Source organism: Prionailurus bengalensis, chromosome C2 (assembly GCF_016509475.1).
Source record: "Prionailurus bengalensis isolate Pbe53 chromosome C2, Fcat_Pben_1.1_paternal_pri, whole genome shotgun sequence".
NCBI lineage: Eukaryota > Metazoa > Chordata > Mammalia > Carnivora > Felidae > Prionailurus > Prionailurus bengalensis.
The window spans coordinates 70,950,182-70,972,430 of NC_057350.1; the positions used below are offsets into that span (position 1 = coordinate 70,950,182).

General features: G+C 49.4%; 1 protein-coding gene across 2 annotated transcripts in view; it reads right to left on the reverse strand.

The window, feature by feature from the left end:
- The window catches only part of HEG1 (heart development protein with EGF like domains 1), a 90,138-nt gene extending 68,264 nt beyond the window's left edge, over positions 1 to 21,874 (reverse strand). For both annotated transcript variants that reach the window (XM_043594395.1, XM_043594394.1), the window contains exon 1: positions 21,506 to 21,874. In XM_043594395.1, the coding sequence (XP_043450330.1) occupies positions 21,506 to 21,836 (331 nt within the window). In that variant the 5' untranslated portion in view covers positions 21,837 to 21,874. The remainder of the gene's footprint in view (positions 1 to 21,505) is intronic.
- Positions 21,875 to 22,249: the final 375 nt, after the last annotated feature.

A 22,249-nucleotide genomic window follows, 5' to 3' on the forward strand; every position in this document is an offset into this window, starting at 1 on the left:
GCTATTAAAAATAGATGCGTTTAAGGGCACCTGGGTGGCTCAGGTGTTAAGCATGCAACTCTTGATTTCGGCTCAGGTCATGATCTTACAGTTTGTGAGTCTGAGCCCTGCATTTAGCTCTGCACTGACAGCACGGAGCCTGCTTGGGATTCTCTCTCCCTCTCTCTGCCTCTCCTACTCATGCTCTCTCTCTCAAAAAGAAAATAAACATTAAAAATATATATATATAAACATAAATAAATATGCATATATATATATATATACACATAAACATATATATACATATATATCTGTTTAAAAACCTGCATCTCCTGGGGTGCCTGGCTTGGCTCACTTGGTAGAGCATGCGACTCTTGATCTCAGGGCTGTGAGTTCAAGCCCCATGTTGAGTGTAGAGATTCCTAAAAATAAACTTAAAAAAAAAAAAAAGCATCTCCTAAGAAAAAGAACAAAAAAGTTGGTATCTTGGTAAAAGGACTCTAGGTCTGGAAGCCTTCTTATAAGGGGCTTTCTTTGGTCCCTAGACTGCTCCCTAAGGTAGGTAAAGCATGTAGACTTTCGATATAAAGGTGGCTCATGCAACTTGCTCATAATACAGCTATTTCTGAAACATAAGCATTGTGAGTGGCCTTGAGCACCCAGCTGAAGGACTGATGAGTTTACCTGTGTCTGGACAACCAGCCTCTGGGTACCTAACCACTCAGCACCAGCTGTGGCCATAGCTGGTGGCCTGATCAAGGGGATGACCATCTGTCCACAGCAACTAGAGACTGAACACACCCCTGGTCAGTACTGCCACTGCTGGGCCCTGCAGGCGTTAGGGACCTGTGGGCTTATGATGCCACCTCTACCCTCTTTCCCTCAGTTGCAGGTGCCATAGCCACCTGGATTGATCAGAAATTCTTACCTTTACCGTCTCTCTTCTTCTGGGGATGTTTCCCTTTCTTCCCCCCGGAACACATGACGGGGAAAGTCACCTGTTTACCCCACCTTGAGAATCTGTGTTCTCTATGTGGAGACTCTCTCATCTAAAAGGAAAAGAGCCTGCCTCCAGCTCCCTGTCTGGATATAGAAATTCAGTACTTACTTAACAAGAGAAGCAGTGGGTAACATACAAACTGGCTAAAGTCAGGCTGTCTGTGTTAGACTTCTGGTTCTACCACGTACATGCCGTATGACCTTGGGTGACATATGTAATTTCTCTGCCTTGGCTTCTTCATCTGTAACAGGGGGATAATGACAGCACCTACCTCACTGGGCTGTGACACAGTACACACACGTGAGAGTGTCAAAGACTATCTGGTCCGTAGTGAGTGCTACACCCATTGCAGCTGTTCAAGGGGTCTAGGTCTCTCAATGTGAACGGACAGATTTGGACATGACTTTGGCAGGCACTGCTAACCAACCCCTCTCCAGGCAGCAGAGCAGAGCTAGTTGCAGAGGTACAAGTTCTGCTGGAAGCTAGGGGTGCACCCCCTGAAAGGACTGAGGTGGGCTCCGTGAGCTGGGGCCTCGCTGTGGCTTTGCTCCAGGACACTCTGCCAGCAGATGCAGGGAGAACTAGGAGGGCACAGGGTGAGAGCCAGGCCCACCTCTGGCATAAGCCCCTGATGTCACTGGCCCAGGGTTCCAAAAGAATAGTATTCCACTGCCTGCTGTTGAACTCTGGATGTCCCTCTACTTCTTTATTGCCTAACAACTACTCTTCAGAAGGGGATTAATTAACCATGCAGCACCCCAGCCCACCCACTCTGCCACCCATTCACAATCTTTTGATTGTGAACATGCAAGTGCTTGACATGATTCCATGCTGTATCTTGGGGGGGGAACAATGAGTCCAGTGCTAAAATATTTATTGAGATCCAAGGATGAATCCCTTCAGAAGCCCTGAGTTGTTTAGGAGTACTGTGGTTGAATTTTGGTTTTGGCGTAGCTCCCTGTTCAGCACAGGGGTAAACCCCGAGTGGGAGAGAAATTTAGAGTAAAGCGGCTAGGAGTCAGCAGGGACCTAACACTTGCAGGGGGAGAATCCAGAACCTGCTCTGACTCTTGGCAGAGAAGAGAAATGGCCTTGGAGAAATGGAAAGAAGGTACACCTCAGGCTTCGGAGTCTGGGCTGGAGAAGGAGGATGAAGACCCTGTGCCCTACTGGACACTCACGGGCAGCCTCTGAGGCTGGCTCTCCTCACCTCACCCATCCCTCTCCCCAGATAGTCAGAGGTACTTGCTCAACCTCACTCACATCCCACGGCAACTGAGCCACACCAACCAGCCTCATAATGGAGGTGAGATGTCCCAACCTCCCAGGTATATTTGAGCTGGAAATACCGTCCTTCCCTCTGCACTCAGCCCCCTGTGTCAAGACAGTTTCATTGCTTTGCCTGTTTTTTCCCCCAAGTTGACAACTTCCACTTCTGTAGTGTCTTCATGTTCTAAAACATCTGTTTGTGAACCAACATCAGGGATGCTAGCACAGCCTGGGAGTAGGATTTCCTAATTAGCAGCTGCTATAGAGTCAACTCCTCACCACCCACCCCATGATTTGGGGTTTTTCAACATGCATTGTTTCTGAGCAGTGGAGTGGGTGTGTACAGGGAGTATGCTGTGTCATCCAAAGAGGCAATTTCCTCCCAGAGGGCCCAGCCCGCCCCCACATTGCACTGTCAACCACTCCTGTGGGCCCTATGTCACAGAGTTAAAGCAGGATCCCTTTATTTTCATTTCCCTCCATTTAGAATCAGATTTCACAAATAGCTACTCAGTGCTTACCACGTGCTAAATGTTTTCAAGGGCATTTATCTCATTTAATGAGAATGACAGCTGGTTAAGTGGGTATCATGGCACCCGGGAAGAAGGGCAGAAAGATTAAGTGGTTGTTCAAGGTCATGCACTGAACGGCAGATTCACAATCTGAACCCAGCTCTTGTTCCCTCACATCCCAGCTTATTCTGTGACATGGAGCTTTAAGGCATTGGTCAGGGAACAACATCCCCCTGGTCTTCAAACCCCGGTCTCAAATCCATTAGCAATGTCCTGCTCCTCCCTAAGAGGAGCGACCTAGCCTGTGGCACAGGGGCTTTGGAATCAGACGGATTTGGTTTGATGATAGCTGCACTTATTAGCAGGAACACTGAGCAAGAAGACCTCTAAAGCAGCTTCTCAGAGATAATTTTCATGAGTAATGAAAAGAATAATAATAAAGAGTGGAGGCAGAATGGAGAATGAGTTTGAGAGACAAGAAAAGCCTGTTTTCAAAATATGAAGTGAGGGGTGACATTATAACTTCCCACTGGAAATGTCTGACAGGCCGTTAAAAATTTGGGACTGTCAATTAGGAAGAGGGATGAGGAGATGGAGTATGAAGGGAAAAGTGATGGTCGAGGACTGAATTAAGGGGAACCTTGAATCAGAGGGAGAGGAAGAGTCAGTGAAGGAGACACAGAGGACCAGGGAAGGATAGGATGAATTGAAGTAGGAGCCAGCAAGGCAATGAGTGCCGAGACACCACAGAGAGGCACGGGCCAGGCCTGTGGAAAGGCCAGAGGATAGTCAACCAGAGTCCCCGGGACTTTCCGGAGTGTCACGTGGCAAAGAGAAGATGAAACTCAGATTGTTAGGGGTTAAGTCTCATGAGAGAACGTTCTGGAAAAGTAAGACACTGACTCCCCCCCTCCTCCAGCTGTGAATTCCCTGTTTCTGGCTCCCCCTCAGAGCTTTCCTGGGATCCCTCAACTTGGGGAACACATGGGAGAGCTGGGTGCTTTCTAGCCACATGACTGCATGTGCTAGCATGGGTTCTCATACCAATGATAGTGAATTTCTTTATAATTTTTAGAGATTTTTCTCAGATTCAATTGCTCACACAGGACTAGAACTGAAATGAAAAAACTCCCTTTTTAATCCCCCTTTTGGTATGGTAGATGGCTGTAAACCACAAGAGGAGCAGGACATTGTCCACTGGAACTTTATAGGAGGATAGAATTTTGCCCCTATTCTCAGAGATCAAATTAAGAAATCCCACATGTTTACAATCTGCAAAGCGCTTCTTTACTTGATAATTTCAGGGGGCTAAATTATCCTGTTGGGTCCTGACATTCTGCATGGCAAGCAAGATAGGAATTCTTACCCCATTTTAGGAACAGAAGGCTAAGACTCAGTACTAAGGTCACATGCCTAGAATAACCCAGAACTAAGTGGCAGGATGGAGACCAGAGCCCAGCCCTTTCTTTCTGGTGTCTTTCCTAGTTAACCACACCCAAATGAAGCCAGTGAGGACTGAGAAGACAGGAGCTCAGCCAACTCTTCCCAAACTAATTTATGGCATGTAGCCTGCTTCGCTAGCTAACATCCAGTGCTTTGCATCATGCATTCTGGCCAAAGTTGGGAAATTGCCTGGGTTGTCCTTGGTGCCCCCATCCCTCTCTGAAAGTGACCCCTGCCCTTAGGGACCATAGCAACGAACTAATCTGACCCTCAGACAGGACCGGGGTCCAAGAGGGACAATAATAGCTCCAGGTCCATAATACGTCCAGTGGGTGGCATTTATAAATTCAAAAGACTGTTTACTTTCATACTCATTAGGACAGCTATTATCAAGGAAAAAAAAAAAAAAAGGAAAAGAAAAAGAAAGGAAAGTAGGTGTTGACGAGAACTTAAGAGAAATTGGAACTTCCGTGCATTGCTGGTAGGAATATAAACTGGCACAGCCACGGTAGGAAACAGTTTGGTCATTCCTCAAAAACTTAAACATAGAATTGCCATATGATCCAGTAATTCCACTGCTAGGGACATACACAAAAGAACTAAAGGCAGAGAATCAAAGAGATATTTGTACACCCATGTTGACAGCAGTATTATTCACAATAGCCAAAAGGTTGAAGCAACCCAAATGCCCATTGATGGATGACTAGATGAGCAAAATGTGCTACATACATGCAAGAGAATGTCACTTGGCCTTAAAAAGGAAGGAAATCTGACATACACTGCATGAATGAACCTTGAAGACGTCATGCTAGGTGAAAAAAGCCAGTCACAAAAGAACAAATATTATATGATTCCACTTACATGAGGTACCTGTAATAGGTAAAGTCATAGAGACAAAAAGGAGAATAGAGATTAGCAGAGGCTGGGGAGAGGGAGGAATGAGGAGTCATTACCTAATGAGTTCCCATTTGGGATAATGAAACAGTTCTGGAAATTCATGGTGGTGATGGTAGTACAACACTGTGAATGTACTCAATGCCAATAACTTGTACCCTTAAAAATAGATAAAAAATATATTTACTGAGCATCAACCACACACAAGACACTGTGGATTCTGCCTCAAGGGGCCTATCACTTCCAAGAGAGCTGAATGGGGTTAATAAATTCCTGTGATGCAGATGCCAGTGCCGTGGGTGTGTGAGAAGAGGCCCAGCTAGGCAGAGAAGGTATCCTGGAAGTTTGGTAGGCAGAGAAGCTAGGGAGCTGGGCAGAGAAGGTATCCTGGGTGCAGGTTTGGGACAAGAATCCCATCCTCGCTTTCAGGGTTGCACTCTCTCTCCAGATCACGGCCTCCACCCCAGGAATCCAACAAACCAGGGGGATTTCCTGCCGGATGGCCAGCAGGTGGGATATCTGGGGGTAGGCAGGAACCTTGGGGACATGGAGGGAAGGTGGCTGCGACCTCACCAGAGGGCAGCCGCCTACTCAGTGCGGCTGCTCAGGGCTGTGTTTTGAAACACTACTGCGGATGTAATGATTCTGGGTGGAGGACGTTTAGGAGCCAAATGAGTTTGTGTGAACAAAAGGCAGCCCTCGATCTGGACTGTCCAGGGCTCTCGGGGAGTTTCATTTCCTTCCTTGTTCTTGCCCTGAAAGGAGCAGCCCTAAGAAAAACCATACACATTAAGAAGTGTTTGGACCTGAGACCCAGTGATCTGATTTTTTTTAACGTTTATTTCTGAAGGAGAGAGAGAAAGAGCGTGAGCGGGGTAGGGGCAGAGAGAGAGGGAGACACAGAATCCGAAGCAGGCTCCAGGCTCTGAGCCATCAGCACAGAGCCCAATGCGGGGCTCGAACCCACGAACTGTGAAATCATGACCTGGGCCAAAGTGGGACCCTTAACCGACTGAGCCACCCAGGCGCCCCTCCAATGATCTGATTTTTAAAAACAGGTCCCCCAGGAACAGCGTCTAGTAATGAAAAGTATAAAATTTACAAGGCATATTATCCTCTCCTCCTTGTGAGAGTCTGCTTTTGTCTAGCTGAGTATCCTCTGGGGAAAAAGGCAGGCTTGTGGGACTGAGCCGTGACCCATGACCCAGGGTGGGGCTGGCCAGGACCCTCCCCCTCGCCCCCTCCCCAAAGTCCGGAGTCCCGCGGGCTTCCAGAAACAGAATCACCTCTGAGGTGGCCTGAGGGTGCTAAGGAGGGAAGCAGCCTAACCCTAGGCAGGAGAAGAAGGTGAAGGACTCTGATGTGACCTCAAGTTCCTTGCTTTAAAAATAATTCCATAGGATTAAAAAAAAAAAGGAGGCTTTGAAAAATAGCCCAAGGGTCATGTCAGAAGATTCCCAGTTAATTAAATTGGTAAACAAAAAGGCTGTTTGAGGGGGGTGGGAAGGCTATCTTGTCCCTGTGGGCATTTATCTATCTGGTGCCTCAGTTTTCTTTGCCCTTCTCATTCTTTGAAAGATAAACAGCCCGTGGAGGGGCTGAGAGGTGGCTCAGCAGAGGTGGTTTTGAGAAGGGGGCCTCTGTGGCGCCTGAAGACGAAGTTGGGGGGGTGGGCAGGGAAGCGGGCCTGTCTCCTGTATTGTCACCCTAACATTCACTCACACCCAGAGAGGAAGCCCGGTGGCAGAGCCCCACCAAAGGAGGCCTGCCAGCTTGATGAAACAATAAAAAGGCAAGGAAAAACATCCTGGTTCCGAGGAGGAAGAGGGGAGGTGGGAGGGAGGCGGGGAGGTCGAATGACATGAAATGCGGCCACCTGACTTTTGTTAAGTTCTGCCATAATTTGTTCCGTAGACCTGTGTGAAGGGGCCCAGGACTCTAAGGAAATCATAGAAACATCATTTGTCTGGAAGGCTTACAGTGTTAGAAAATGTACACAGTGGAACGATGCTGCAGCACAAAGGGCCCGCGGGGCCAGGTGGGGGAAGGGAAGGGAGGAGGCCGCGGCTGTCACTGCCAGCCCCAGAAAGGGGTGCTCTCACCGTGGGCCACTGGGAGCCTGTGGGGGTGCATACATAAAACCTATTTAGAGACATAAATGAAAGGTTTATCAATAGGCCTTTACAACTAAGTTGGGAAACTTGACACTCGATTCAAATACAAGCAATATGTGTATATATATATATATATATATATATATATATATATTATATATATATGTAATATATACATATATATATATATTATATATATATATGTAATATATACATTTTTTAGATTTTAGATTTTTTAAGTTTATTTATTTATTTTGAGAGAGACAGAGACAAGTGTGAGTGGGGGAGACACAGAGAGAAAAGGAGAGAGAGAGAGAGAGATTGAGAATCCCAAGCAGGCTCTGCCGATGGCTGTCAGCGCAAGGCCTGATGTGGGGTTCCAACACACACACACATGTGAGGTCATGACCTGGGCCGAAACCACACTTAACTGTGCCACCCAGGCGCCCCTCAAATATAACCAATATTTTTAAAGTCAGTTGTATGCTATAGCCAGTTAAGAAAAAGATATAAAATAGAGGGAGTAGAAAGAAAGGGAGAAACATACAGAGAGAGGAGGAGAGAGTAGAGCTAGGGAGGAGAATGCCAGAGTAGGCTCATTACGACGAAGACGAGGATGAGGATAATGACAGCAGCCCAGATACACGCTGCAGGCACCATGCCAGGCATTGCACATGGACTGTCCCAGTTAATCCTCACCACAACCCTGGCAGGTGGGCACCATTATTGTCCCCATTTTTTTTGATAAGGAAACTGAGGTGTCGAGAGATCAAACAGATGCTCAAGGATCCCACAAATAATACACTGGGATCCCAGCCCAGGTCTGTCTGACTCCAAAGGCCTTCAATATAAAATATCTAAAATAATAATAATAATAATAATAATAATAATAATACAGAAATAGAAAAAGAATGAAGGATAAGAATGGCAAGCACAAGATGAAGACAGAGCTACAGAGGCATGGCAACATACTCTGAGAGGGAGAGCCAGAAAGACACAGGCAGGGCTCCTCAGGCAGGCTTCCAGGGTGTCTCCCAGGACCCCTGGATCCAAACTGCAGTTTCAGGACCTGAATGGGGACGTTACATCCCGGCAGCCCACGCTGCCCACTGTCCGAAAGGAATTAAGAGTATGGACAGGATTCAGAAGAAGAAAGAAAGTGACAAAGGGAAGAGTCGGTGGTGATCCCATGTGAGTGAGAAAAAGCCGCGAGACAAAGACGGCTGAGATTCTGAATGTGTGACTGAGAAATTAACGGGACCATAAACAAGCAAAGGAAGGACAGGTTCTGGGGGGGGGCAGAGGAGGGGGGAGATGACATGTCTGCACTTATAACCATTATCTGTTGTGTTGAAAGTGAAGCACAACTGTGCAAATGTTTGGCAGGTGGCTGAAGAAATCGGACTGGGTATCTGAAGAGAAGAAAGATAGTTGTGGGAATCACCTCCTCAGAGAAAACAGGTGAAGCCATGATATGTCTTCCCTCTGTGCCTCTCTGTTTTGTGGACCTCCCTACCTAAGTGCCCTGCTCCCTTTCCCTTGGGCCTTGGCAAAATCTGACTGCTTTCTCACAAGTGGCTCAGGGAACACCACTCCCAAGAAGCTTTTTCCATAGAGAACTCGCTCCTTCTTGACTACTGTTTTAACTTGTTGTACAATTATAACATATTCAATCATATTTCTATGTCCCTTAGGAGAGACCGTGGCTCCTGGGAGGACTCAGTAAACACTCACTGAACCGAGCTGCAGGTAGAAGGCCAAGGGCAGGCCTGTGAAGAACATCCTACTGGTTGGGTGGGACAGAGGATGAGAAAGAGCTAGCCACCAAGACCAGAGGCAGCTGAGAGGACAGAGATGGAGGACTGACAACAGGCCAGTGAGACATCCCAGAATGCTGTCCCTCTCTCCCCTTCCTCTCCTACTTTCTACACATCCGCCTGCACCTACCTGCTCCACAAAGGCCACCTCACTTAGAGTAATAATAATGCCGGAGGCATTCCCAAATACACAGCACGTGCGTGTTCACAAAGCCTGTCCACGAAGATGAGTTTCCATCTCACCCCTATGATAGCACTGTGAGGTGGATGGAGCTGGGAGTATCCTCGCCATTTTACAGATATGCAAACAGGCCCAGAGATGGGATGCCTGGCCCAGGGCACAGTAAGTTCATTGTATTCTGACTCAAATTACTCGCTGTGTCTACATTTAAACATGCCTTTGTGGTCATAATTATATTTGCTCCTCCTCGGAAGCCTTGTCTAGGAAGCAGGATAGATAGCATTAGCCCCATTTCTAACATAGGGAAAGTAAGACCCAGGGACATTAGGCAGCTGCCCCCTGCCACACAGCTAGAAAGCAAAGGGGTTAAGACCCTGTCAGAGTTCTTGAGCCACCACTGGCATCTCTCTGCCCGACCTCCGCCTGTGGCTGTAGACAGCAGCACTCCGTTACCATAAGGCACAGCTATACTATAAATAATTCCTAACCAACCACAGGAATTCACCTACCAATGAATATGGTCTTCTTCAAAGAAACCCCATTAAGATCTTATTTAATCCAACAACACTGTTACTCCTCAGACTGTTTCCTAAAATTCTCTACAATCTTCAACAGCGCCTGAGGAGTATTTTTGAGTTTACTGAATAAGGACACATTTTCATCCCTTGATAATAGATTTGGATTATTCTGGAAACACACAAAAATTCCAAGCCCAATTTAGTGACTGATGCAGGGGATCGAGATAGGTGACCCCATTTTGGATCCAGGATGATGGAGAAGTACAAAGAAACACCAATGAGTTGCTTGTGGCCCAGGCACTGGCTCTAAAGGGGGCTCCCAGCTCCTTCGAATGCTTTTTGAGGTATGTGTCAATAACCTCCAAAAATTCTGACCTGAAGGAGAGTACCCTTTGACAACAGAAGTCCTAGCATGACTGATTTTAAAGGTTTATTACTTTGGAGTCACACCTCACATACCATTTTTACTGAATCCTTACTGCTTCACGTGCATTAATCTGGTCTCCGCAGATAACTGCAGGTGAGGGCTGGACAGGTGGCACTTAGTTGTTCTGACTTAAAATCTTCAAATTGTGCTCTTTCCTCCCTGCATTGGAAGCTAAGGATGGAGAGAAAGTTCTAGGAATACCAAGAAGTGAGGTTTGGGGGGCCCGGGGAAGGGGAGGGGGACCAAGTAGCAAATGTCCTTGGAAGATAGACCTGACCCCTTTGCATTCAGAACTTGTCCCCCATCCACTGAACCTGGAGGTGAAGAGGGTGTTGTCATCAGTCCAAAGGTCAGTATAAACAGGCAATGGTTTCAGAAGCATCATCGTGGCCAGTATTTACAGAGCTCTCCTGCCCAGCAACAAGCAGTCTGTTTTACAGAGGCTATATGACCCTTACATTCCTGAGTAGGGCCCATTAATAGCCCATCTGACAGATGGGAAACTGAAGGCACAGAGAGACTGAGTAACCTACCAAGGTCCCACAGCTTGCAAGTGGTACTGTTGGGAGTTTAAACTGAGGCTGTATGACACCCAAGCCAGGACCTCCCCAGGTCTGTGACTGCAAAGCCAGAGGGCTCTTATACATATCCTAGCAACAGATGACCCCAGAAAAAGTCTCACTGCATGGCACAACGAAAGTCCTGGTGGCCCCAGAGGCTCAGGAGTGAAATTCATCCCCACGTTGAAGCTGTTTCCATCTCCCCCTACCATCCAGGGAAGGAAAATAGAGTAGTTTTCAATACTAGCCTGATTTGTGATAATCACCAATCATGACCTTGCACAAAGAACAACATCCTACCAGATTCCAACCAGGCGTCTCTCTCCTATATGTTCACTATTCCCTCCTCCAATATGACTGCTTCAATGCACATGGCCCAACATGGCACAGGGTCAGCTAGACAGCTTGACCTTGGCCTCCACCTTCTTCTTGTCACCTGTCTTCCTCCCTGGACTTCTTATCCTAACTTATCAAAGATATTGAACAGAAGTCTGTCAAAGGTATCATATCCATCTCCTCGCTTCCAGTAGCTCAGCTCCTTCCCAGAAGAGACACGGAGGCTGCTGTTATTCAGGGTCTCCAGTGAGATCAGAGCCTCCCCTGAGGCCCCCACAACCACAGGAACTGGGAGCACAGAGCCTGCCTGCCATACCACCAGACCTGTTAGCTTTCCTCAAACATTCCTACGTGACAGGAAAGCCTGCATAATACTGCAAAGCTCAAGTATCCCAGAACCAACGTATAAAGCAAAAGGAATGTGTCCATTTTTAACAGTCTCTGTAGGCTTCAGAGATGGCCTTTCTAGCTCCTTAAGAGATCTTATGACAGGAGCCCTAGGTCACATGGTGGTGCAGGTGCTGCTGTAATACTACCTGGGCAGTGGGTGGCAGCCACAAGTTGGATAGATGCTCCCTGGGCCAAGGCCAAAGATGAATATGACCTGTGCCTCCTCTCAAGGAGCTAGAGGTCTAGCAGGCCCACAGGTGCACATGAAGACCCACTGTGAGGTATCCTTCCTCGTCCCTCACATAGGCACCACAGCTCCTGACCCTGAGCTAAGAAGCCAGATGTAGAGTCTCTTCACACTTCAGCTCAACATCAGGGAAGTCAGGAGGTATTCACAGGATAAAACTGGGACCCTCAGGAATGAAGCTTTTGGCATCAGATGGCCAATCCGTCATTTCACAGATAAAGAAATGGAGGCCCAGAGAAGGAAGCAATATGCCCAAAGTTACCCCGTATCTAAGTGGCAGAGCCAAAACTTGATCCTGAACCTTCTGGACCAGCCCCCACCTCTGGCCACTCCACATTGCTAGAGCACCATTTCCAGCCCCAACTAGAGCTCTGTCACTATCATGGTTGTCTAATTGTTTCACTGGTTTCCAGAACCTTTCTAGGAAAAACCACGTCTGTGAAAATGCAGCCAGTCATATCACTCAATTGGAAGTGTCTGGATTTGTCACATATCTCCTAATCTAAGGTGACCTCGGATCTTGCATCATGTCCTGAACAAAGAGACCAAAAGTTTCTGAGAGCAAAGTGAAATTTACTGACTCTGACTGGAAATCAACCAGGGTAAATGAGGCAAAAGAGTGACAGCCCCTTTCCCTACTTATTTTTGAGACAAGCCTGCCATTTAATGAATAAAGACAGCTTTTTAAAGTTCCCTTCAAACCTGGAGAGTCTAGGATTCTCTGAACATAAAGAGAATTCTCAAGATGTTCTTATAGACCCCAAACTGAAATCTAATTTTGCCCAGTATGCCAAAATTTAAAGGATCAATATTGCCAATGCAATGGCTCTCATTTATGAGGTCCCTGTGGTGTTCTCTTGCTCCATCCCAAATTTTGCATGACAGTTCCTTCTAAAATACTCGTGTTGCCCTTCTGCCTGGCCACTTTGCCCAAAGCACTTGGCTCGGATGCCTCCCTGCCCAGATGTAGCCACGCTAACACAACACAGTGGAGAGCTTGCTGCCTGCTCTGGAGGAACCCACCTCCACCAGCAGCATCCACCACACTTCCTGCCGGTCAGACACCCTGCAGAATCAGTCACCCACTGAAACATCCTCTCTTCAACTTGCTTCAGACCAGAGGATAAGGTGGAGCCCCAGCAGCTTCCGGATATAGGGTTAGTAGAGAGATGCTGTGATTGACCACACCCAACATACACACACACAGACACACCACTATCTGAAGACATCTGGGTGAAAAAGAAAGACAGGAGAAGGGTACCGTGTTTTAATCAAAATCCCTGGTGATACACAGAGTGTGGTGAGATCTACATTGTGAGATCACACAATGCTGTTGAAATAATTCGGTACCATTTGGTAGTATTGTCAGGGATCTTAAAATTTTCCACATCCAGGAATTAACACTAAGCAAATAATCAGAGACAAATACAAAAGCTGATTCACAAAGACGTTCATCACATTATTTATGATAGTGAAAAACTGGAAACAGTTATATATCCAATAAAGACGTAGCTTTAAAAAAGTTACAATATACTAGAACAGTATCCATCTGGATACCATATGGAAATACACATGTATTATATGTGTGTGTGTGTGTGTGTGTGTGTGTGTGTGTGTGTGTGTGTCCTATTTTTTTAAAAGTCAGCCCCAATGTGGGGCTCAAACTCACAACCCCAAGATCAGGAGTCGCATGCTCTACCGACTGAGCCAGCCAGGCACCCCTGTGTATCCTATTTTAAAAATATATAGTTTTGGGGCGCCTGGGTGGCGCAGTCGGTTAAGCGTCCGACTTCAGCCAGGTCATGATCTCGCGGTCCGTGAGTTCGAGCCCCGCGTCAGGCTCTGGGCTGATGGCTCAGAGCCTGGAGCCTGTTTCCGATTCTGTGTCTCCCTCTCTCTCTGCCCCTCCCCCGTTCATGCTCTGTCTCTCTCTGTCCCAAAAATAAATAAACATTGAAAAAAAAATTTAAAAAAAAATATATAGTTTTAAGGGCACCTGGGTAACTCAGTGAGTTAATCCCCGATTTCAGCTCAGGTCATGATCTCAGAGTTCATGAGTTTGAGCCCCACATTGGGGTCTGTGCTGACAGCTCAGAGCCCGGAGCCTGCTTTGGATTCTGTGTCCCCCTCTCTCTCTGCTCCTCTCTGCTCACATTCTGTCTCTTTCTCAAAAAATAAACATTAAAAAAAATTTTTAAGTACATACACAATTTTGTATTCCTTGTAAATGAGAAATATAACAACTGCTAATGTTTTAATATATTTCTGGTAGTTGGCATATAGGTGGTATTTTATTTGGCGCTTTCACTTTTCTACACCTTCCAAATTGTATATGATAAATATACAAAATGAACATAATCAGAAAAAAAAAAGTTCTGATTTTTAAAAGGCAAAGATGATCATGCACCTTGGAAGTACCATAATGCTTGTACTTCATCCTGATCCTAAGTCAGAAATGTCACCTCATGGCCTCACTGTTGACTGACAGCAAGGCAGGCTTCCAAAGGAAGCAAATGTCAGGGAGATGCGTCCTTGTCCTCTGACAACTCCCAGGCAGGAATGCAACAAGAGAGGCAGGGAGGCAAGCAAAAGACAAACACATCAGAGACATACATCAAAAGCCCTAACTCCAGAGATCCCCCTACCACAGCAGCACCCTAGCCCAGGCACCCTGCACTGCACCACAGCAGTGACACGGGCCACTCTGCTCTGATGACAGTCCCTGTGCCCCCTCCCTCACCTGGGGAAGACTGTCCAGTGCACTGTCCTAACACTTTGGGAGGTAAAGTGTGAGGAAGGTATTGCCCGTCCCATGTTTGATGACCCAAGAACATGAGGGCTGCTCGGTCAGAGAAATTTTACCACAAGCATGGTTCTTTCTACCTCCAACTTTTGTGTTTGGGCCTAGCTTCTATTTTAGGAATCATTTATTCAACAAGTACTATGCATGCTTACCGTGTGTCAGGCACAAACTAGCCGTGGCTTCCCACCTTCACTTCCTGTCTTGCCTTCCTAGTCTACTCTCCGCATCACTCCTCTGCTAAAACCCCTCATGGCGCTTAGCAGAAAATCTGACCTTTCTACTGTGGTTCTCATGGCCCCACATGATCTGGCCACCATGGCCTTCCTTCTTTCCAATCCCGAAAACACAACCTTGTTCTGGTCTTCGGGCCTTTGCACTGGTTGTTCCCTCCCTCTGCCTGGAGAGCTGTTCCGCTATAGGCATGGGGCACCGTGTGCCTAGTCTCCAGGACAGGAAGGAGTCTGGCATGTGTACACAACTATCTGGTGTGGTTAGAAGGGGGTCAGAGAAAGAAGAGGCCAGAGAGTCAGCGGGTCAGGTCCTGGTATTCCAGCAGGGAGGCTGGATTTTTATTTTACTTTATTTTATTCTAAGTACAACGCAAAGCCCTTGGAGGGTTTTCAGCCTGAGAGTAAGGTGACCTGAATTACATTTAAGAAGATCACTCTGGGCTCTGTGAACACGGATCAGCGGGAGAGCGTGCGTGGAAGCAGGGAGAGCAAAACAGAACAGTGGAGATGGTGAGGGCAGATCCCTGATATATCTATCGAAAAACAGAATCAAGAGTCCCCCTTCCCCACCAAAACAAAGATGCAGAGGGTGAGGGAAGGAGCTGGATATCGAGTGCTTCTAAGTTTCTCATTCAAGTAACAAGTGGGTCCTGTTGCCAATTCCTGATGGTGGAGTGGGGTGGGAATTCAGAGTTCTTGTCCCTGTTAAACTTCATCTGGTGTGGTGGGCGTTTGCTGTCTCCCTTAAGGTAAACAAACTCTTCCTGTTCTTAAAGTCTCCCCTGAACTTCTCAGAATCAATCCAGTGGTCTTTCCTCAGGCCTCATTCTTCCTGGCTCCCTCTCCCCTTTAACCTGGATATACCTGGATGAGAAAGCAAGTTCAGGCAGGTTCATGTCAACCTATCTGTAACTTCCTCTGCCCATGCATGGCCAGCTTCCAGACTGCCCCCCTCTCAGCTGCACCTTCAGGCCGCTTCCTGGCTCACCATCTACACTGGATGCTCTTGACCCACTGAGTCTGAGTCTGCCTCCTCTTCTCCACTGGCTTCAGCTGCTGTTGAGGTTCGTCCTTCCAGGCTGACTCTGACCCTGGCTTCCCCCTAGTTCAGTTCCACGTCTGTGACTGCACAATACTTCCGCTGGGACAGGCTGCAGGCTTTACAGTGAAAGCACCTCCAGCGGAGGCAGCCTCTTGCAGGGCCAGCCAGCTCTTTGCCATTGTCCTCGTCATCCCCACAGCCAGGCAGTCCCCAGGCCCTCCCACCTTCCTCTTTTAAATGGCCCTTGCAACGCTCCCTCTCAATTTCCACCGCTCCCATTCTAGCCCATGCCTTGCTTTCAGTGTTTTCCTCCCAACATACCGATACAATGCCTGCCAGCATTCCCAGACTTCTGAACTAAGTCCTGGACTGTAGGAAGGGCAGAGACCCACACGTGGTTCATCCCCGAGTCCCAGCATCAAGCACAAAGGAACACCGACCAAGCACGCAATACTGCTCCTTCCTCAAGGGCTCTCAGGGCTCCTCAGTGCAGATGTGACAAACACAAATGCCTCAGGCAGGTCTCTCGAGCCCTCCACCATCGGTACGAATCCTCCTTTCCGGTCTGGTCTTCACTCCAGTGACTCTGGACCCTAGCAGGTCTCCCAAGTCCTCTTCCCCGGACTTCCCGGCTACTGATCACCTCCATTTGAAAAGTCTTAAGCTTTTCAGTATTTGGGGTTTTGCTGATGCCAAAACCCTACCCCCTCTGTGCTATCCATATCCCAGCCCACACCTTCCTCCTGCCTGGACTACCGGCGCCCAGCAGCCTCTTCACCTCTGCACACCATTCCTTGGGTCGGCATGATCTGCTTGTGACATTTCTTCACTTCTGGTTCACTAACACACCACAGTCTCCCTGGTGACAGGGTTGAGGGGCACCACCGACTTGCTCTGCCTGTGGAGAGCTCACCTGTGGAGAGCTGCAGAGCCCCTCATGTGTAGAAAGGGCTCTTGGCCGTGTTTTCGGGTCTACAGATTAGCTAAACTGACACAGACTGACACATCTGCCACACTCCCACAAAGGAAGAGGGAGAAGCCAGGATAGAAACATCTTTGTTCTGTCTGTACCAGATGAACAGGGAACGGGTGGAAGAGGGCATGCACAGACGTTAGAAAGAAAACAAGTCTAGAGCATCAGAATGGGGTACCATCCAACCTCTCCTCCTGTTGAGGGGGTGTTCATACCAACTGCCCCATAACACCGGCCACGTTCCCAGCAGAGTCCATTAAGAATGTCATCAACGCATTTCAGTTTGGGCGATAATTAACAGAGCTACCTCTGGTATCAGTAACATATGGATTGGCATATAGATGAAGTGTAATTCACAATGTCTATATAAAATGCCATTTTTATACATATATACAGACTTATGCTCTTGTGTTGAGCAATTTCCAAAAGAAAATTTTTGTTTGGATCTCTACTTAGCAGGTTGTTCCCATCACTGCTGTCATATCCACATCCTGCCTCTCATCCCTGATCTCAAAAAAACAAAAACAAAAACAAAAACGAAAACAAGGGGTAAGAGCAAGGGATGGAGAAGAGAAGAAGCAGAACACTGCACTGGTCTTAGAGATCCAGAACCATCGGGCCGCTGAGAAAACCGGGGCTGCACGATACCATGGAAACAACAGGTGAATCTGGTCAAATCAGTCTGAATGTTGGCTCCTCCATTTACTGTGTGATCCAAGCTCACCAGGATTCAGTTCCCACAGCTGTAAAAGAGCAGTGCTATCCTTCACAGGACTGTTTTGAGGGTTAAATGGGAAAGCGCCAACCAGACCACATAGGTGCTCAAAGGCTTCAAGTCCAAAGACAGACCCAAACTGATCTCTGTCCCTGGTATTTCCCACTCACACAAAAGCAGGGCGGGCAGAGGGAAGCCACGGAAGAAGGTAATAAGTGGCTAACGAAACCACAACCGCCACCTGTTCTTCGCTCGCTTCGTGAGAGTCTCTGAGAGAGCAACAAGTCAACTCCAAGAACACTGCTTCCAGCCAGCTGGGCAGGGCTGCTGGGAGACACCGGGACCACCGGGAGGGCACAGACTCCTTCCCCAGCCTCCCAGGACTAGGTATGCAGTCACTGCCCAGCTGGGCACCAAATATCTTTTGTTCTGCCTCTATCCACACCAGCCAGGTCTTGGGCAGAAAATACCAGTTCAGCATTTGCAGGCCCATCGAGGGAAGCAATAAAAGGGTTCTTGCCAGGTTAAAAGGATGTGGCTTTTAAACACACGCACGCCACAGAGAATCCCTTTCCCCACACCCTTCCTTCTAATTTGGAGCAGTCTCCATCAAAGCAAGCGGGCTCCTCAGAAATCCCTACCAGCACCACTGCCAGCCTCAGCCAGGGGAGAGGTAGCCACACACACTCCCTTCCCTACGGGGCTGCCTCCTGCCTGGCCTTCGTCTTCGCTGCACTGTGTAGTGGTTCTCCCAGCAGCTAAAGCTAGTAGGCCTGAAAAGTTACAGCACTTCAGGGGACAGCGATGGAGCAGTCCAGGAGGGGCTGGGTTCACAGCGCTTCCTTTACTCCAGGGAGCTGCATTTTTCTAAGATTATTATTCCTTGGGCCAGCTGCTCAGCTACTCAGCGTCATTTCCCCTTTGGGTGGGAAAGTTCTTCCCATCTGCATTGATTTTCATGAGGACTTAAGCCTTTCGCTTCCCCTTTCATCTGCAGGTCTCACAATTAAAGCATGGCCTATGGAGCACAAAAATCAAGGCATATAAACTTAAGCGCTCAGAACTGTGGCTCAGAAGCCCTAAGCTGTTAATACACACACCAAGAAAAAGAAAATCTCTAGGACTTGGCATCGTCTCCATCTCCACCAGCTCAAACACCAGCAATGGATCTGAACAGCCAGCAGGATGATAGGTGGGTATGCAAATGGAGGACGTGCGGCCTAATGCTGGCAAACAACCCACAGACGGAACACAAGCAAGGTTACTCAGCAATGAGACCCCCGACTCTGCCAAGAGGAAAAGGGCTAGAAATGGCCCCCAAGGGAAAAAAGGACATCTCTGGCCCCTGCCATTGATGCCTGTGTATCCAGAAGCCCAAGCCATGAATGCCAGGCACCGACCACCTGTATCCCCACAGCAGAAGGGGCTGCGGCAGTTTCCCCGACAATCAAAGGAAGCACATCATGTGTAAGACTTGGGGCTTATTACCAGCAGGAGCGAGCACCTCCCCAAACACAAAAACGTTACTGCAGAGCCTGGATGGCCATCTGTCAGGGGTGCTGAGAGGGCAGATACCCACATGGGACTCAGTGCAGACCAGAGGGCCTCTGGAGGTTCTCTCAGTGTTGAGACTTTGCTGCCTTGGGAAGTGACTGATTGTACTTTGTGATACATGGTGGCCAATCAAAAAGGGTCCAAAGAAAATCCTGAGAGGTTATTAGGAAACTCGGACTCACTGAAATCACTTATTGCTGGATTTCTTGTTCGTTGTTTCCTTTTCCCTCTAAGTGACATTGTTTGAGCCACCACCAGAAAACAAGCACAGGACATGCTCGCATCCTCAGCCGTGTTACTAGTGTCTAGCAGTTTTTAACAGGCAATCATTTTCCTTTCTTACTCTCACCGTTCTAACATCCCACCTGAGGCCCAGCCTTAGATCAGCTGAAGAGCAGGTGCATCTTGGGTGGGCTTTGTGGGGGTGCCAGGAGAGACCTGCTCAGGTAAGAGAAATTTTGGACTACTCTGGCTCCTGCTACCTGCTCTTGGGACTCCCACATGCATTCTTCCAGAGCCTCATGCACCCGAAGCCTCCATTGCTCTCTGCTCCCAAAATGCATCCAACGGGAAGGTTGCAAAGCCAGGACTAGCAGTGTTACCTGCCACATCTATGAAGAAGTGTGGGTCACTTAGGGCAGGAGGGGAGGATGTCCCAACTAGCAAAGGAGATCAGCCCCAATTCTTACCTGCTGAGTCCCCTAGGCTAATTCCCTCCACTGTTCCTCTCCCTGTGTAACACCCAGCTCTCTGTGATGTGTGAGCGGTCCCAGCCATGAGAAGGAACGAGACTCAAGTGCCAGCCTTATCCAGTCATGTCCCTGTAAGTTAGCATCCCTTCCACCTACCCCTAACAAGGCTGGGGCCCCACAGCTAAGAATGCCTGACCCCCAGCCAGAGAAACCTGCCTTCAGCTCCTGGGTGTCTCCTCCAAAATGGCCTCAATCCCCTACACCCGCTCTCCGTTTAGAAAATTTACAAAATACTATGCAGTGTTCCTTAGTTCCTTAGTGTGAGAAAATCAGGGAATGTTCTCTTTTATGTTCTTGATTCTGTCTCGTGGAACTTAGAACAATATATGCTGTAAGTTATCTGAAGTTACACAGTGGGTAGGTCTATGATAGGTCTTTTATAGCTTCTCTCTCCCCTCTCTTCCCTTACTGTTACTCAGTTTCTCAGTCTTGTGTCAGTGCCTTAGATATTCACAAGGACAAGGCATTCTGCAATGATGGGAGTACTCCTGAACGTGGAGTTGACTTTTTCCTGGGAGGTGTATTTTTTTTAAAAACATTTTTCTTATTTAGAGGAAGCATCCCTAGGTTCAATGAAGCAAGCTAATTCCTACGCGAGATAGTGTGTGTGGTATGAGAAACTTAAAGTGCCAATTAGTTAGATGAAATCTTCTCAACCTTCACGTGAACTTCAAATCAATGCCTAGTGTTGCAAGCAACCTTGCTTTTCCAGGTAACCCTGAGAGAGAGCATGTGCCTGGTGTCACTCACAGGAAGGCAGTGGCTAACACCACCACACTGCTGACTAGTCAAAGCACTTTCATTTATTTTTACTTTCATTTTGTCACACCATCACTAGAAGGCTAGGAGAAACAGGGATCATTACTTCCATTTCACAGATGGAGAAACCGAGATCAAAAGAGGTGACATTCTCAAGGCCACAATGGTGTCACAGTCAGAATTCCTAGGTCGTTGGCATTTCTTCCAGATCTAAAGAAGGAACTGGATAAAAGTCCAGAGCAGAGGGGGCAGGTCCCTTTCTGAGCAGGATAGGCAGGGGCTATGTATGGAGCAGCAGCCCATTGGGAAAGTAAGGGGAGGCTCAGGGGCAGTCCTGTGTCAACGTTTGCCTCGCAAGGGTTTGCCCTTGTAACTCCCCACCTCCACAGTCGTCCCCCCGCCCCCCCGCCCCCCATCCCTCCTCTGCTTTTAGAGAGAACCAGTAGAGTGTTGTGTTTCCAACTACATCCTTTGTCCTTTACAATATTCTCAAGGCTAGAACCCTTAAATATCAGTTATTTATCTTCGAAAGTTACGCTCTGTATCTGGAGAGGCCATTTCTGTATCTATAGGAAAAGACTGGCATTGGGGAATTGACGGGAAGATGTTACCACCTCCGAGGTGGGAGAAGCGCCTTTGGAAGGTTGGTGGGGCGGAGGTTCTTTTCTTTTTGTTAAAGGGAGGTGTCGGGGAAGAGGTCCAGGGTACGCCACGGAAGACAAGTTTTCTTCCATGGGTGGGGGGAGAACAGGACGGTCACACCCCCCAGTCCCGCCACCAGCGATGGAGTCCAGGACAGCACTCTCCCCGCTGGCCACCCTCCCTCGCGGCCCACCCCCGGGGTCCCCAACGGCCCAGGTAAGCGGGGCGGGGGATGGGGGCGGCCGGGACCGAGCGCGCGGAGGGGCCTAGGGCTGGGGATGCGGCTCCGAAGCGCGCCCACGCCCCCCGCCCGAGGCTTCCCGGCGCCCGGCCGCGGCTCTCACTCACCCGCGCTCCCGCCTTGGGGGGCCCGGCGCGAGCGTCCCCGGCGTGTGGCGGCGGCCGGCCCGAGGGCCGTGCGGCTGGGGCCGGGGGGCGCGGGCCCGCGGCGCTCCCGGGGCGGCGTGGGCGGCGTCGGCTCGCGCTCGGGGCCGGGCTCGGGCTCGGGCGGCCGCGCCAGCCCCGCTCCTGCGAGGGGCGCCCGGCTCGGCGCGCGGCGGGCCGGGGAGGGCGGCTGCCCCCACGTCCCGGGAGCGGCCGGCGGCGGCAGCAGCAGCAGCAGCAGCAGCAGCGGCAGCAGCAGCAGCAGCAGCGGGAGCGGGAGCGGCGGCGAGGCCATGGTGGCGGCGCCCGCCCGCGCTCACATGCCCGGCGCGCGGGGCGGGCGCGGGGCGGCCGCGGGTGCGAGGGAAGCGGGCGGCGGGCGCCGCGCGGGGCCGGGGAAGTGAGCGAAGTGAGGCTGCGAGCGCAGTCCCCGCCTCAAAAGTTGTGGGGAGCCGCGGGAGGGCGGCCGGGGCCGGGCGGGCGCGGCGGAGGCGGAGGCGGCCCCGGCGCCGCTACATGCTAATTAGCCCGGGCGGGCCGCGGGCGGGCGGGCGGCTCCTCCTCGGGTTGACATCACCGGCCGAGCGCGGCCGGGCCCGGAGGCGGGGAGAGGGCAGGAAGGGGGCGGGGGCCGGCCCGGGACCGCGGGGTGAGGGCCACGCTGCCGGCCAACTTCGGTCACACTCACACACGCCCTCCCCACCCCCA